General features: G+C 44.0%; 1 protein-coding gene across 2 annotated transcripts in view; it reads right to left on the bottom strand.

Moving 5' to 3' along the window:
• BRAF (B-Raf proto-oncogene, serine/threonine kinase) overlaps positions 1-18,706 on the bottom strand; it is a 1,813,806-nt gene extending 1,795,100 nt beyond the window's left edge. Inside the window, exon 1 of one of the 2 annotated variants that reach the window (XM_069628802.1) lies at positions 18,356-18,706. In XM_069628802.1, coding sequence (XP_069484903.1) covers positions 18,356-18,448 — 93 coding nt within the window. In that variant the 5' untranslated portion in view covers positions 18,449-18,706. The remainder of the gene's footprint in view (positions 1-18,355) is intronic. The other variant, XM_069628803.1, reaches the window with a different exon arrangement.
• Between the last annotated feature and the right edge of the window lie 254 nt (positions 18,707-18,960).

Below are 18,960 nucleotides of genomic sequence, written 5' to 3'. Positions count from 1 at the left end.
TTAATGAGCTACAGACCCATCTCACGGTCACAATGTATACTGGTGACACTTGGAATAATTGTCACCAAACGACTCTTTGTTCACCAATAGTCCAAAGACCTCGTCTGATATTTCCATTCGGGTTTCCAACCACAAATTGGATAAAAGGCTCAGTGTGTGCTCCCCACAAAACCAGACACTTACAACAAGTGCCCTGAATGACAGTGATCAAATGGACGACAGCAACAAGTCACTGCCACGTGGTGTGCAGAGTAAAAATTGCACCAAAAAAAATAATAATAATCACATGAAGGCACACCAAATCCTTTTGCAATATCAAAATTAACGGACATAAACACCAAACGATGTCCGACTCAATGTGGACCATACCTGCAATCTTGGAGACACATTCAGAGAACTATGGAGCGAGAGAGAAAAGAAGACGAACCAAACTCACGCCTCATGGGTACGGGGGCAGCAAAATACAGCTACTGGGCTACGTGGATTGAAAACTCAAATTCAAGCTCGAACATGTGACAAACAAGGGGAACCACATGCTAGGATGGCCACATCAAGACAAATTAGACACCCAACTGGATTGTAATCAGACTGATGGTGAATGTGTCATCCACACTAAACCAGGGTATTCCTATGTGCACCCTGCAGATAGAGAAGTGCTGAAACAAATTAGACCAAATGCGGGAAACCTTGTAGTATATATGAGCTACACTCACAGATTGTGTGTAGTGTACCAGCTTTCTAGGAAAGACACCAATGTCGAGCGTGTTTGAGCAGAGTTAAAATTCATCTTTTGATTCTTCACAATTTAGGTTAAAATAGTCGCTTTCTTTCCGCGCCCAGCATAGAATAACGGGAGACACAGCAAAAATGACACGTTTTGCTACCTCTCGTAGCTTGGACACATGATTTTGCTCACGCCGAGTGACACAATTTATTTGTACATGCTTTGGGTGCTATGAACATAGAAAGAGGATTACAATGTTCTTACTTAACGAAGTCCCTCCTCTCTATTAAGTGTGCTGCGGGGCACAATGCTGCCACAAGAACATAAATCGGCATTCGCCCATCACTACATAAGCAGACACTACCTTCAAGGTAATCACATCATGAACTGGCAAAGGTACATCATATTTATAAATACAAAGTGCATATTATATATTGTAAGGTGCCGGATGAAAAGAAGGGGTAAGGGGCTAGGGGAGGGGGTACCTCATACATTCTGCAGATTCAATAATGAAAGTGCATCGTGCTTAAAAAGCACTTGGTGCATATTATTCATTTACAGCTGCCCAGCTTTTCGAAGTACCTAATGTATTCCAAATCAAGCAATCAAACCTCTGATTCGATACTCAATCCATTATGTCCAACCATCCACATATATCTGCACGTGTCCCAATGGTGTGCCTACACATGTAATTGGCATAATTCTTTATATAAATATAAAGTGCATAATGTGATTTCCTATGTTGAGTTTGTTTTATAAAGTGCATGGTGCTTCTGTATAAATAACTGCAGGCACAATGGTCTCAAACATGGAGTATGTCAGTGGATGGTAGATACCTATCTTATGAGATTGGAAATCAGGTAGGGATACAGTATAGACAATCTACTAGACACATAAATTGCATAAGGAATATGTGTAGAATTCTCGACATTAGAGGCCACAATACTGGATGTGCGATGTGCCCAACAGTAATCTTTTGTATGCAATGAAAACCTAATATCGTTTTATATGTGCTTTACAACCGGGAACTACCCGTTTGTATTCATCATTAGTACTTTTTTGCTCAGCATCTTGCAGAATTCATGCCATTAACACTGAAGTATTTTTAAAAGGATGTACGAAAATTATTTGTGTTGAGCTTGGTGTGTTCTAAAAACCATTGGTTATCTCAAAACAATGGAATATATTAAAATACAAAAACAACACCAAGAAAAATTATATTAGAAATAGTATAAAAATCCCACACTATAAGCCATCTCATGCTTTGTAAAAGCCAGGAATTCAAAATTCGATCATCATTGTTTGTTGAAGATTTTGCTCTTAGACAAGACTTTAAAAAGGGTGGGGGGAAATAAAAAATAGAAACAATGGGGGCAGGGGAGTTGTCATGATAACCATAGCAGATTCTACAATATACACATTAGATTCTTCATTCTCCCAAAAAAGGTGTAAAGTTCCTCATCGATGTGACCCGCCGGGGTCTTGCTCTCAAAATCGATAATATATTGAGTTTCTTTCTGTCTAAGCAATTTTTCTCTATCCCCGCCCCTGGGTCCAATTTCAATTTGGTGTAATCCGAAGAAAGAAAAGTCACAATTTCCGACTATGGCTTTTCCAAAATTATTTTGCTATGGGATATGCAAAATTACTGTTTTTAATTGTTCTGACATGCTGTAGAATCCGTATCTTTAGTTTGCATTTTGTGCGCCCTACATACCATTTATGTGCACTTCAATACGTACACAATGTAATCCGAGTCACATGTTATCTTGTTGGAAATAACTATGTTTGTTTCAATAATTGGATGTCAGTATGTGGAGCATTCATCTGCAAATTTACAGACTTTGCACCTTGTGCACTTTTAAAATCCCTTAGTTCTTTGATCGAGCCACGTCATTTTGATTTGACTAGTTTCACTTGCTCACTAGATTGCTTTCGTAAATGTGATTCCATCAAGGACAGACACTCGAGTGTGCACCTAATGCATGGTTCCGATCGTTATCTACCATCCGTACATTACAATGTTTCCGTAGAATGTCTTATTGTTTTAGCTGATTGTCCATATGTCAGCACCAAACGCGTCGTTTCTTTTTGGTTATTTTCAATGTTAATACAGTCCAGCAAAAGTGTTGACCTGTTACATCCTCGTGCCTTTATAAATGCATGCTCAATAACCTTCTTTGGACAACATTGTTGTTTGAAGCCCATGCTGTCAATTTACTTTCTTTGTCGTATGTGTCCATCTTTGAGCAGTTCCTACATAGCCGAATGAATTCCCTGTACGGGATACTCCAGATAAGATTGTTCGAGTCTGCACTTTTTGCATGCAGAGGAATAATTGCTCCTGTGGGTTTTCTTAATAGTTGGCTTTTCAATTGCCCATTCTCCATGAATACTGCAACGTCGAGGAAAGTCACCTCTTTTGGACTGTGCGTTTCAGTGAACTTTAGATTGAAGACATTGGGCCTCATTACAAGTCCGGCGGTAACCGCGGCGGTAAAACCGCCTGGTTACCGCCGGACTCGTATTACGATTCCGCCTCCGTGATTCCCGGAATTACCGGGGCATTACAACCCCGGTTTTCCGGGAATCACGGAGGCGGAATGGTGTAAATCCCCATTCCCATTGAGTCCTATGGGACTCAATGGGAATCGGGATCATGGAAACACCGGCAGCATCTCGTAATGCTGCCGGCGTTTCCTCGTCCGCCTGCATGCGGGAGGTGTTAAACCCGCCAGGTCAGACCTGGCGGGAACATCACCTCCCGCCTGCAGGGGTCGGGATCAGGCGGTCCGGAAACAACGGTGGCAGCGGGTTTACCGCCACCGTTATTTCCGGACCGCCAGGGTCGTAATGAGGCCCATTGACATTTAGGTGATTGACAAATTCAATCCATTCTTTCAAAGTTTCTTTCCATACGATGAAAAGGTTGTCAATGTAGCAATACCACATTACGACCTTACTTGTGTATTTTTCATTCTATTCTTTCCAAACCTCATACTTTCCCCAGTATCCCATCATCAAGTTGGCATAGGCTGGGGCATAGGTAGTACCCATCGCCGTTCCTGGTCTTTGATTGTAATATTTGTGATTGAAAAGGAACACGTTGTTCATAAGGCAAAGTTCAATCATAGCAAAAATCATTTCAGAATGTCTGATATAGTTAAGGGAATCGGGTATTGAGGAACTGTGCACAAGCCTTCATGCTCCATTCATGTTTAATCGATGTGTAACGCGAGACTACATCCATTGTAGCCAAGATGTGATCAGGCTCACAGGGTAGTTCATCAATTTTGGATAGAAAGTCCTTTGTATCTCTTAAATAAGAGGGCAATGACGATACAAATGGAAAAAGTGTTTCGGCAATGTACGTTAACATGTTTTCCAGGAGAGATCCTGTGAGAGGGACTATGAGCCTGCCTGTTGGTGCATTTATGTACCTTAGGCAGGAAATATACTGTTGGAACGGTTGAATGTGGTTTGTAGAGAAATTTTAGATCTTGCGCTTCCAACATTCCCTTCTCCTTCCATTCTGCGAGGAATTCTTGCACCTTTAGTTCCAAGGTTTTCATTGCATTATGAGTGAGCTTTTCGTAACAGGCCTTGTCATTCAGTTGTCTTTTGGCCGCATGAATATAATTTTCTCTGTCAATGAGTACAATATTTTGACCTTTATCTAAGGCCTTTATAATGCACTGGGGCAAAAAGCTTAATTCTTTTAATACCTTTAGGTGTTTATCTGCCATATTCGATTTGAAATTCTTAAATTGTCTTTCTGATTTTCTTCAAATCATCTATAACCAGGCTTTGAAAAGTTTCAAATGGTATTGGCTGTCCCCATCGGAGGATTAAATTTGGATTTGGCTTTACTTAGTTTGTACCATTCGGTATTTATGTCCAGACAATCCAGATTGATCTCGATATCTTCAGAGATTGCATCTCCACCTTCTTGTAAGTATGTTAAAGTGGAAAGTGTGCCGAGATCTTCTGTTGTATCAGTCCATCCTCCTCGTTTTGTTTTCATTTGTTCTTTGAAAGGATTGGTAGGAAAACATTTAATTAGTCGTATATTCCGGACATATTGATCAAAATCAATCCTGGTTTGTTCATAATCAAACTTGGGAGCTGGACAAAAGTGGAGGCCGAGGAGGAGTTGTTGTTCATCCATCAGTATGTGTCTTGACAAATTTACGATAGACATCTTAGAATTTTCTTGTAAAATGTTGTTGTTTATTTCCCAGAGCGCAGCAATCTCCCTGAGGTATTCTTTCCTCCCCCCTCTCCCCCCCTCCCCCCGAGTTGCCTGCCCCTCTGCCCCATCCTCATTTTTTTTCTTCCTCCTCATCCACGTGTGCTCCCCCTTCTTGTTTGTTTGCTCATTCTTCCGTCCTGACAAAGCAGGCGCATTTCCTCAAATAAATTTTGCCGAACTCACTTTCACTGCCCGTTACATCTGATTCTGAGATAGAGAGCTCTTCATTGGAGACATCTTCATTGAGGTTAGTGGAAGGTGTTCTACCTGTTTTTGTTTGTGCTCTCATTTGGACGAAACGTCTGGCAAATGTGTATACAAGACCATTTTCGTAGTCGTCTTTGTCTCAGAAATTTACGTTGTTTTCTTTGTTGGATTCCTTCTTCAAATGTCTAAGTTACTTTGCATATTGTTATTAAGTTTCAATCCTTCGCCACTCAATTTTAATTTGTCAAGCTTATTTTCAATCTCTGCTATTTTTATTAAAATCTTTTTTCTATCGCTACCAGCAAACTTAATGAGTATTTCAAGCAAGTTCTTAGAACAATAGTTTGTTGCTGCTCCCCACTCTTCTAACATTTCCGGATCCTGTTCCTCGAATGAAGGTGTGGTAAGAATTCGTAAGCCTCTGGGGATTCTTTTAACATCAATATAATTCTGAAGGGAGTGCTCCTCCCGCCATTTACTATCTTCTCTTCTTAGCAGTTTTTCATGTTCTCTTCGTAGCATTAGTTCATTATTTTTGGTTGAAGGTGTAGCTTTCGCCTTTATTGTACTTGTGGTATTCGTCAACGTCACGCTGAATAAAGTGTGGGCCAATTCTCTTCTTGTTGCCTCCTTTACTGCTTGGGTGCTCATTCTTAATAGAATGTGTGGATACTGAACTTCTATGAGAACGAATTTATAACAAACTTCTGGTGTCTTTTCCTAATTGTATTAATATCTTGTCAGTTATATATATATATATATATATATATATATATATATATATATATATATATATATCACACACACTCTCTCTCTCTCTCTCTCTTCTGCCTATTAGAATTGATATAATGCATTATCACATTTGTTGTTTTAAAAAAATACCCCAAACCAATTAGTACGTTCCTCAAGTTTGTACTCTGGTTTACTTACAAAAACTATACATAAGTATCAACTTCCCTTGAACTAGCACCAAAATCTAAAAGTTGCTTATTACTGTATAATAGGTATCAACATATTCTACAGTGTGAATACAACCTAATTACATATGCAAAGATAATCAAATTAATAATATCATATGTTCAATCTCAGGAACTCCATAGTGCTAAGAGCAGAGTAACTAAATAGGCAAAGATACCCAATAAAAAGCATGCCTAAACAAAAAATCTCGTCGGCAATTTGAAAGAGATCTAAATGACTTACCAACAAATTTACGCTTATTACATATAACAAATAATGATTGCGGTTTGAATCTTGTACAATAATTTTGAAACCCAAATATTACCTTGAGAATACATTAATAAGGAACTTTTCAGAGTTGGTACTTGTAAAGGCAGAGCGGATACCGGTGTACACAGCATTCAAGTAAAAAGGAATAAAAACTTGAAGAACATGCTAATCAAATTTGAGTATGTACAACAAATACTTATCATAATATTGGATAGCAAATTAAACAAGTAATGTTCATTGTATACAACTAAGAGGAAAAAGGGTGCAGGAAACACCCAAAAATAATTATTTCAACCAATGATAGGGACCATGTACTGACACCAGCTAAAAAGGTGGAGGGACACTGAAAAAAAGAAAGCAAGACCCTTATCAGTACTGCATTTGCTGCTAAGTGACTTTACGAAAGACCGCATCATAGAACGGGTGGACACAAAACACGACATCAAGAAACCAGGACTTTGACCTAGACAACAATCTACATCACTTACCTCTAACCAACATTATAAAGACCTAGAGCCAGATTCTCAAAAATAGTGTGTAAATCTGAGATGCACCACAAATGCTACAGAAATAGATGCTCCACTTTAAAAAGGAGTGCAAAATGTGGGCAAAATATGCAAAGAGTGGGTGAAAAGCATGCCACTACACCAAATTAAGCATGCAAAGGTGGAGTGTCCACAGATGCACCAAAATCCTGATTCACCAAACCACAGAATTTTCTCTGAAAAATGCCTTCAACATTTAAGTGAAGCAAGTGGCCCAGAAAATAGTACAAATGACCCATCTAACCAAAGAAGCAAATGGTGCACGACAATCACAACCAACAACACAGTCTAAAAGCACAACACAGAGAGACAGCTACCCATTCCCAACATGGTCAATCCAGTAGACATCATGCTGCTGAACTAACAGTTAAGGAGGGGAGATGATATATGGGAGGTTAACCATATTTCAACTGGCTGATGAGGAGGTCACCAAGAGGTACTGCTTCCCACCCCATATCATACTGGAGATGGGGAGTCAGAGACAGCAGGCCTTTACCACACTCAGTGCAGCCCATGCCATAGCACCACTAGTCAATGTTGTACTGTCAGCCCTGCATTTCTTCTCAAAAGGCACCTTCCAGATCACTGTGGCATCATGGTAGTGATATAAATCCTCCAAAAGTCACAGGCCCCAAGCAAGTTCTTCAACATGATCTTTACATCTGCCAGGGCGTATGGTGAGGAATGTCTATATATGTGTACCAGGGCACATTTACTGAAGGCATTTTGCAACATAGGTGGGTACTGTGCATTTGTGTTGCCATGGACACCCATGTAGCCCTGAAGTCATAGAACACTTGTACAGGAATGAGAGAGCATTAGGAAGTGGGAAAGTGTCCATTTGGCTGTCTAGCAATCACTGACAGTTTTTACACAATTATAGGAGTTAAATGCATAATCCAACTCTAAAATCAACACCGTCATAGACATTGATCTACGACATTCTTAACTGACATGGCAAAACTACCACACGAGACATTTAAAATGGTATACACTTACTGCCATGGAAGGGATCCACTTTACTGCCATGGGAAGGGATCCACTTTACAAAGTAAACTCAACACAAAGTATGCTCATAAGATAAAAAAAAGGGGAGGGTGAACATTAAACAAACTGTCCAAAATACTAGGGTAGATCAGGGTGCACATTTTCAAATTGCAAGCTATTAGCCAACCATAAAAAGTCACTGGTCACCTCAATTCTACACATGTGCACAGTATTTCTTACTTGCCAAGACTCAATTATCACTTGCCAATGGCTAGTGGCGAGTGCAGATTTTAAGCCTGGGGTAGATTCACTCTTGGGGCATCTGAGATGCACATGTTTTTGGGGCAAAGTCATGCTCATGTCAGCATCTCTGTAGAACAAGGAAAATTGCTCCCACCAGGAGAAATTATAGACTGTCAGTTCATAAACGACTTATTTTAACCAAATGCTGTATATCTCTAAGTTGATAATACTAGCAATAACCCCGCCTCTGAACAAAGACATATGTAAATTAAATAAAATCAGATACTTCGTCATCAAACACAATATCAGAAATCTTGGTAAATCGCTATATAAACGATCTAAAACCAAAAATAATACATAAAGCCGAGACACATACTGAACATGAATAAACATAACATAAAACAAACCAATGCATTGATGAAAACATTAAGCATAAACCCTCCAATTCTGGCTTGGCCCTGTTGAAACTAACAGAGGACATCTAATCTTCTAAAATTAGTCATTTATGCATTGACAGTCTAGAATTATTCCTGGTAACAGCAACTTTCCTTGTTCTATATTGTCAATTCCCAGTTCACACTAGAGTCGGGATTTTGCCCCTTTTGCTTGGACATGTCAGCATCTGCACATAAAAAAAGTTGACAACCGACAGATGCGCCAAAACTGTGTGCATCTCATGGAATGCACCATTAAATGCCCCGTTATTTGCACCACAATAGGTACAATTTGTACATGGACAGCTCTTTGGTGTTTTGTTTATGAATTTGCCATCTCCAATGAGATGTGCCATGGTGCAGGCGCATCTTTGCTCCATAGCGCATCTCATGGAGATGTCCACTTTTTTTGAGAAACTAGCCTCTAATCCTTTGCCTGCACATGACAATGGTTTTCACTTCACTCAATATTTAATGTGCAATACCAAATAAAGTTAAAGAACACCCTGATTGATTCAAAGCATCTCAAAGCCATTATGACCTCAGTCAGCATCTACCAATATACAAGGGCGCTGTATTGAACGTGTTAAGTATTGTCCTATTCCGGTGCCACATTCCAAACACACTGAAAACTGTAGTAACAACGTAAACACTTTTGAAGTTGACAAACTAATACATAGGTAGAGCACAACCAATACTTCGAGAAGTACTAACAAGATTTGAGGAGAGTGAGTTTTACCTAGAAAATGAGGAAATAGACGTTCTGGGGGGTACTCCAATACTGGAGCAGGTGTGGAACCCAAGGAGAACATAGTCCAAGTCATACAGGATATACCCATAAATAAAGAACAACAGAATTCCTTATTGGCACGGCAGATATATATATACCAAAATTATCAGGAATTTCTCAGACAAAGCAGAATGCCTTCAGACATTTAAAAAAATAAATTTAAAAAAACACTATATCTGGCAGAACAGTGCCAACAGGTGTTCACAAACAACAATACTGCTATAGAGCAAATGCTCCATGCCTTCGACCTTTGCCACCCGGAGAAGAGCACAATCAAGTGGCTAGGAACGCGTGCAGACACTGCCAGTGTCTGCCTGCGTTCTCACAGTCACCCATGCTCTTTATCCGGGTGTCATTCACAGCAGTGGACACCAGCACTCAATCAAAAGGGCAAAAGGAAGATGAACATTGTGAAATGTGGGTCAAAAGCACTCACCAACACACACTACTCGATAACAGATGTAAAACGTGTGCATGCGCCTGGGAAGTAACTCATTTCAGGACATATGTGGGAAAGGAAGTTCAGACTGTGGACAAACAACAATTCCCTAATCAACATTGTAGGTCTTAAAAGTACTAGAATTCAAACAGTCCAGAGTTTTGCAAGATTGGCATCAAAAATGCAAGAATTCTACTACACCAGAAAACTGTTTTGGATATATAGAGCTCTTTTGCTAGCCAAGAAGCAGATGTTGAAATTTTGGAAAAGTGATACCTCTCCTAACATTGATGACTGGCTGCAGAGTTTGTCCCTTTTGTCCAAGAGGGAGAAAATATCCTTCAAAGCAAAAGATCAGCTTGATAAATATGAGTGGATGTGGGGTGCATTTAATGATCTCTATGCTTAAAATATTTGATCATGTTCTAGGTTTCTTATTTTGCTTTGTTTTTGTTTTTTCATTTATTTCTTTCTGTTACCTTACTCCCTGTGTTAGTTCCCCTCTGTTACTTCTTAAAGATTTATTTAGGAAATTATGTGTGAATAAGTATAACCTTGTGCATTTGAGATATTGTATTATGTTCTATTGCGTCTGTAAAGTTCTAAATGTATAAATAAAGTTTTGAAAAAAAAGAGAAAGAAAAACACTTCATTGGATGGCACAGTTGGCAAGCAGACTGTCTATCGTGTCTGCCAGTGGCCAACAAGCGAAAACAGGACAGACATTCAGAAAGAAAGTGTAGCATTGGTGACAGACCAAGATGACAGACAAGGGGTAATAATCAAAGAATAGTAAGAACCAAGAGAGACAGCATTTTGGACATAGTGCAAAAGTACCCTTTCAAGGGATGGTCATATGAGATAGAGCATGATCTCCAGTGCTAGAGAGAAGTGTCAGAGGAAATCCATTTACAGGACACGTTATTAATGAGAAACACCTTGCTCATACCACAAGCAGATATAGGAACAACGACTAATGGAACTGGACCATGAAGGTCACACAAGCAAGCTACTAACAAAGAGATGAATTGGGGATCAATGCCTGTGGCTACAAATTGACTCAGTCATAGACAGGCAAATAATGAGATGCTATACAAATGTTTACATATTTTTTACATTTTGCCCTGATGATTGACTTCTAGTCCGAAATGCATTGGGTTTACTACAACTGCCTTCTTTATATGTCACGGTGATACTTTGATATTTTAAAAGACTATATAAAGACATCTTTATTGGATACACATTTCTTTGAATGAACATACTATAGTATTGCATGACTACCAGGGTGCACACAGTATGTTTTCCTAGATTGTTCTTGTAATGCATTTTCGTCCCTTTTTATGCCTGGGTAATTTTGTGGTGGACACCAAATACTAATGAACTGATTTATAAATGTACAGTAGAAATTAAGGATTCTCAGGGTGGTGGCCACTTGTTACTTAATGCCATGTATATCTAGACAGCGACAAGAGACTAAACGCCAGACCTGCACACCTATGGCCACTAGAACAGAACCCAGAGAAAAGGCAGGCACCCGGTCAGACTCTACTTTATTGCCCCCATTCTACACAGGCAACCAGAAGAAAGCTACAACGAGGTAGTAGTGGAATATTAATCTAAACAGACGGAGATCAAATTCCTGGAAAATCCAATAACAGAATCCACGACAATTCTTCAAATTAAGTGCTCAGAAGAGAAGGATAGCTGTCAGCATAGAACCAGCAACAACGATATTAACGTTTGTGAAACAAACCGGCTTCGAGGAGAACAGGTCAACCCAATATGACCCCAAGGGAATGGAAAAGTCGACAACGTGCACAGATACATAAACGGTGTACTGCTACCACTGCTTGGAGGAGGACTGGAGCGCATCAAGGAATTTTCACAAAGGCCAGAGTTACATTATGTAAAAAAGACAGATGGGAATTGCGAGTGACACTATGCAAACGATAACAGTCCTATGACAGATGAGAGGACACCTGAAACCTACTGTAGTAAACCAACACACCAATGAATGACTTGCGTTGTTCTTAAGCCGAGCAAACTCACTGGAGGAGACACCAACAGTAAAACGAACAATGACTCTGCAGAAGAAGGCACCAAGTAAATGAGGGGTCATGGGTAGAAACATACCTCCCAAACGACCTGCACTGTAAGCACCACAAGACACGATGGAGAGGGAAGAATCTGATTGACCCACTCAACTACTATATTCATGTACTAAAGTTCTTGCTTCTCACAGAAGGGGTTGATTCCGTACGATTTCTAGTTTATGCTCCCCATGATGCGCCCCTTCCCAACCGGCATGACGACACAGGCGAGTGTAGCTGAGCAGGGGAAAGAAAAAAAAAAATCACATGGAGAGCAGAATCAGCAGAGCCGGGAAAGGGAGAACTGAAGAGCGCAGTTGCACCCGCGCCGGAATTGGAGCAAATAAATACAAGTTTTCACTACCTTGAGTCTTGTACATTTTATCACAACTTCACCACATCCGGTGAGCAAAGAATAAATGCTATTATCCACTCCTCCTAGAAATGACACTGCAGGTGCGTGCAACTACATTTTGGATCTCTTATAGCAACATCACTTGTGCTGCATGACCCTTTTGACATAAAGGAGATATTACATCGTTCAGAAGCATGTGCATTTAAAACGTACGTAGCCTTACAAATAGGCAGTTATTCTTCAGCAGCAGCATTTAAGCATCAGTCCCCCTTACATTGATTTCTAGAGTGGTCTTTCTCCATCCTCCGCAAGCCGGCCTCATGTTCCTCCAGCGTTCACATCTTCATTCTGACTGAGAATCTCTCAAGCAGTGCATAGCTCAGCTTTCTTCCTCAGCAGCTATCCCTTGTGTGCCATGGTCTCTCGCCCCGATACACAAAGTTCTTCTACCTTCATCTTGCCTTTTTTTGGCCTGCTCGTTCACGATTCTACAACCCTCTGTGTACATCCCTCCTAATCACCAAGCAGGTGTCCCACCTGTGTACAGGTGCCCTTCTTTTTTACAGTAGTCTCCCACTGCATGCACAGTGTGATGGTCAGGTGACCAGGATACATGAGGGAACGTAGCCATGATGGCCCATGTGACAGAGGGAATAAAAGGGAGTGAGAAAGCCCGCGAAGGGTTCTTTTCTCCAGTAGTATACGCAGTGTGTGTAGTCTCGTTCTTTAGACCCCTGATGCAGGTGCCCTCCTTACTGGGTCACAAAATCACACTGCCGATGAGACTGTGTAGTGAGAACCAACTAGCACGAAAGCTGCATCGCACAATATCAGATGCCATCCGCTTGAAACATGGCAAACTCGTACACGCAGACTGAAGGGAACAACGGTACAACAATCAAGGTAATACGTTGTTTGTTCCCCCATTGCAAGCCTCTGCACAGCAACCCGAGGCTACGCACCGCACACTTCTTGTGAACCGGCACGCGCATTACATGTGCTACGCTCTGTGAAAATCATTGTGGAAGCCATAAGTATCGCAGAGAACCAACCGCACATACACGGTAACGTGCGTTAAGCCCAGGCTGCCCAGAGACTCGCCAGCAGATCAGGTGCAACGATTGCAAGCAGCGAATAGCAAAACGAGCCCAGGAGGAGAGCAGTGACCCAGCCACAGTAGAGGGAGCAAACAGACCCCACCACACCGAGCCCAGGGAAACTGGGAGAATGGCACAAAGACCATAAGGGGCGACGCCACAGCAACACAGAGGAAAATCAACCGCTCTAGGAAACCCCACCCTCGTCCACACTTCCAACAACAGAGGGAGACACGAGCACAAGGCAGCTACCTTGTGCGGCGAGCGACAACAACAGGAAGACAAACAAGCAACATGGCATCTGACCCGGCCACGTCCCCAGCCAGAGCACAGGGCCAAGAACAAAACCCTGACACCAGAACCTGGCTGGACACGACCCAAGGCACATTCATGAAACCATTTGAACCATTTGGGCCCAGAGCGGCACTCAGCTGGGAACTCTGGATCCAGCAGTTCGACCTCAGCATGAAATCAAGAATGGTCCTGGACCCAGAAGAAAAGTGGACATTGTTGATACTTAATTTGGGCACAATGGCAGTGCGACTTTTCAATGCACTACCGAACAGAGGCACGAGGACTATTACAACAGCCAAAATGGCGCTGAAAAGGAAATTCAAACCACATCTGAGCCCACACTTCGAAAGGTTCAAAATGAGTCAAGCGCGACAGTGCCCAAACGAGAACATTGACGACTTTCATGGCCGCCTCGGAGAGATGGCAATCAGGTGTGACTTCCTGGATAAGTAATTTGCCGTCCGGCAACAGGTCATCCATGGCCTATCGTCGGAAAAGCTCTGCAGAACAATAATATCAGAGACAGACCTACCTCTCGAACAAATTCTCGCCATGGGCCGCCAGCGAGAAAGAACTGATGAGCATGTAGCGGAGATGGAACAAATGATCACCCGACTGCCGCTTGACACAGAAAACCCAGGAAACAGCATGACCACCATCAACACCCTCCGACAAGGAAAAAGCTAACCGAAGCCAACACCTGGGAAACCAGGAAACTGCATGTGGTACCATATGCCACAAATGCGGGAAGCTGAACCACTTTGCAGCAGTGTGTTTGAGCTCCCGAGGACCAACTAATGTCTGACATGCCCAGGAAATGGAGGAGCGACACACACCAGAGGCACACCGGCCCCGCCAACAGGAACCCCGATCACATCGACATTCAACGTGTCCACATGTCAAACCGAGAGCATGTGCACGAGCGATGGACGCTGAAGACGATAAAAGCTACAGTGAGGAAATCAGTCAAGCAGAGAGTCCTCCCCAGACCGGACCCCCCACCCCCAACACAGGAGACGAGGAGAGAAAGGGTACACATGATCTCAGCAATCAAACCACTACGAGGGAACAGTACACAGAGCAAAAAGTCACACTGTACCTGCGTAATGATGTCGGATGAAACACCAGTGAAAATTACGATTACAGGGGCCACTGTGAACATCATGCCAGCTAACAGATATGAATAACTTCACCCACGCCCAGCTCTACAACAAAAGTCAGTGCAACTCTTTGCCTACGGGTGCAAGTAACGGATACCCATAAGAGATTCCTTCAAAACAAGACTTACATACGGGGAAGAAAACTGCCGAACACAAAGATACGTAGTAGATGCAGGGATTGAAACTCTACTCAGCTGCCACATAGCAGAGAAACTGAAGCTCATTCACTTCACCTTTGCAGTACACACACGAGATATCGACTGCTTGCTGGAAAAGCATGAGAAACTATTCCAGGGGACTAGATGCCTGAAAGGGCACACAGTGAAGCTCCACTTTGACCCCACCGTGGAACTAAGAGCTGTCAGAGACCAGAGAGTGACATTCCACATGAGGGCGGCTGTGGAGGCCCAGCTCAACAAACTAGAAGACCTCCACATCATCGAAAAAGAACAGGACTGACACTGTGGGTGTCCCCCATGGTGGTCACAGCAAAACCAAAACAGCCCCAGGTGTTGCGCATCTGCATTGATATGCGTCTACCAAATGTAGCCATAGGACAAGGGGCACATCACACAGACGATAGACTAACTGATCGTCGGCATCACAGGGGCCACTGTCTTCAGCAAGCTAGATTTGAGGTTGGGATACCATCAGATCTGTCTGGCCAAGGAGTCCCGCTACATTAAGACTTTTTCGTCCCATCTGGGACTAGGAAGATATTGCAGACTCAATTTTGGGATCTCATCCGCAGCAGAGGATTTCAAGCACAATATTAGAAAGGTGATACAAGATCTCCCTGGGGTCACAAACGTGACTACATCCTGGTTTACGATAAAACTAGTGAGGAACAAAACTCACGCCTTGTACGTTGCTCCAGCGGTTTGCAGACTCAGGGCTCACCCACCACGAAGAGAAGTGTACGTTTGTAAAATCGACACTAAGCTTTCTCGGGGACGTCTTCAACGAGAGAAGAGTCTCCCCAGATCCAAGCAAGGTGGCGTATATAAAAAATGCCCGAGCACCCACCAGCGCCACCAAGGTCTGCAGCTTCCTAGGGATGGCGACCTACCGTGGGAGGTTTATCCCGGACTTGGCCACCACGGCCACACCCCTGTGGGAACTCACCAAGACAAGAACTGCATGGGAGTTGAACGATACACATGAGGCCGCAAGCCAACTAATGGCTTTCTTCAATACAACCCGTGAGACTGAGCTGCTAGTAGGCGCTAGCCCTGTCATGCTCAGAGCAGTCTTGACCCAAAAGGATCGAGACAGGACCATACACCCCATTGTTTTTGCAAGCCGGGCCCTCACAACCACAGAAAAGAACTATGCACACATCGAAAGATAAGCACTAGCCAACCTGTGGGGGTGCCGACTCTTCCAGGTTTACATTGTAGGGCGCCCAGTCAAGGTGCCAACGGACCACAAACCACTGGTGCCTATCTTCAAGGCATCTGCACCTCACCCACCAGCAAGGATAGAACGCTGGATGCTCTAGCTTCAGCAATTTGACCTAGAAGCGCAGTACCAAGCAGGGGCAGACAACCCAGCTGATTTTCTCTCGCGTCACCCGAAGCCGGCCACTGTGACAGAGTGAGAGGCAGCAAAAAACACGTCTGCCACATCATACCATGCGCCCGGCCAAAAGGGATACATCTGCATGAAATGGTACAGGAAACAGACGACGCCTGTCTTCGGATCACAAAAGAAGCAGCACTCACCAGAGAGTGGAAGAACTATCTCACAGCAGTGGTCCACCGCACCCTGCAAGTCCAGGAGCTGATGCAAAGCCTTTTCGGCATCAGACACAAACCGTCAGTGTCCCCCGAAGGGCTATACTAAAAGGACATTGCATTGTAGTACCCACAAGCCTGCAGGACCAGGCCATCCAGTTAGCACACGAAGGCCACCAAGGAATGGTGAAAACACAAGCATTCCTCAAATCAAGGGTGTGGATGCCACAAATTCAACAGAAGGTCATTGCATTGGTGGAAACCTGCACGTCGTGCCAGGCAACTAGGTCCCCCAGAACCCATTGCCAGCCTCCAAGCAGTCAACACCGATGGGACGCTGTGAGCATAGATTCTGTAATAGTGCAAACGACACATATCTCCTTGTGCCCGTAGACGAGTTCACGAGGTACCCGGAAGTAGAACGTGTGAGATCCACCGATGCGATGTCAGGGACAACAGCACTAGAGAAAATGTTCGCCTTACACGGGATACAGTCCTCCATCAAAAGTGACAACGGTCCGCCATTCAGGAGCAACAAATTCAAGGTGTTCCGCGACAACATGGGTGTACAACACCATCGTATCACACCATACTAGTCTCAGGCCAACGAAGATGCCAAGAGGTTCATGGCCTCAATCAACAAGGTAGTAGGGATAGACAAGGACAGGAACAGGCCCTGGCTGGCAGAGCTGTACAGATTTCTCCGGTCATACAGACAAACACCACACTCATCAACCTCGGTCAGCTGGCAGCACTTATGTTTGGAGTCTCCATCCAGGCAGGACTCGTCCTTCACCATACCTGGAGCCCACCACATGCGGATGCAGAACACTTCGAGCAACGACGACAGGAGCACAACCAAAATGTGAGCAGAGCGAGGCGAGCAACACCCAGCCAGTTATGCATGGGAGACACTGCACTAGTCAAGAATCGTGCTCCTCAAAAGAAAACGTCTCTCCCGTATGAATCGCAACCGTGGATTGTCACTCACAAAAACCATGGCATGGTGACGGCATCCAGAGGCCCAAAGACCGTAACACGGAAGGCGTCCCAGTTCAGACGAATACCATCGACCACCTGGTAAGAGGCCCCAGAAGACCTATCAACACTTAATAATACACGTGCTCTACCAGATCAAGACCCCCGTCAGAGGCAGAAACAAGGTCACCCAGTCCAACGCAGCTAACTCCCACCGAAACAAGAGAAGAGTCGGCAGTCCCCAAGAACGAAGAGACCGGGGAAGGGAAGGAAACAGCTGCTACTCGCTTCGACAGCAACTAGCACCATCCACCCGGCTCCGAGGTTTTGTTCTGCATGGATCTACCAAAGAGCGAGGGTGCCCAAGAAGCGGCAAGTGAAGAGATGATAGAACTGTACTTATTATTTGCTTATGCCAATAGAGGGTTTGAAAGGCAATGCCCCGTTGAACCAGTTGATGTTTTGTTATCCACGTTGGGGAGTTTTGCGATGGTCAGGTGACCAGGATACATGAGGAAACGTAGCTGTGATGGTCCATGTGACGGATGGAATAAAAGGGAATGAGAAATCATGCCAATGGTTCTTTCCTCCAGCACTATATACAGTGTATACACAGCGTGGGTCCTCTCGCTCTTTAGTCCCCCGCTGCAGGTGCCCTCCTTACTGGGTCACAACATCACACACAGCACACATACCCCCTTTATGTGCATGTCTTCCTCCTCACTGTCTGCATGTCACCCTTCCCCACTGTGCAGACATGTTACTCTAATCACCCCTCTGGGTGCAGGTCTTCTCACCTCCTCGGGGATGGCCGGGTCCTCCTCCGCCGAGTTCTGGGCCTCTGGCTCCCCAAGATCCCCATTTAGCAGCGCGGGGCCCTCGGCCGCCATCCTTCTGGTTAAGGAAACTCCTCGATCCGGCTGGTGCTGGGTGTCCGGCTGCCCCCGGGATCGGACTCCTGCCGGCGATGTCACCGGGCCTCGCACTGTCAACCTCCCCCGGCTGCTGTCTATACACAGACCTAGCCGCGCGCACCCACCAATTGGGCACAGCGCATGCGCGAACTCGGCGTGTACTGTCAACTGACAGCGGCGTTCGACTCTTGTGACGTCACCCAGGATCACCACGGAGGACCACTGCTCACGGCGCAAGCGCCGCTGTACTTCTCTTGTTGCTCAAGCGGCGTCATCGGGGAACACCTTGAGGTCACGGCGCAGCACCGCCTTCTCGCTGAGGGTAGAAGGAGAGCACGTCAGTGACGACATGGCGTCTTCCTCTGGGGGTTGCCTAGTGACAGAGCTATTTGTCTAAGAAGCTACTCCGCTGCAGCCTCCCACAGTTCTCCTTTGGCCAGGTCTCAACGAACCTATAGTGCTCAACAAAACCACATAGAAAATGCAAT

Source organism: Ambystoma mexicanum, chromosome 12, assembly GCF_040938575.1.
Source record: "Ambystoma mexicanum isolate Mex_15411 chromosome 12, UKY_AmexF1_1, whole genome shotgun sequence".
NCBI classification, from domain to species: domain Eukaryota; kingdom Metazoa; phylum Chordata; class Amphibia; order Caudata; family Ambystomatidae; genus Ambystoma; species Ambystoma mexicanum.
The sequence above is the reverse complement of the archived record's forward strand: the minus strand, read 5'-3'. Positions and strand labels throughout refer to the sequence as shown.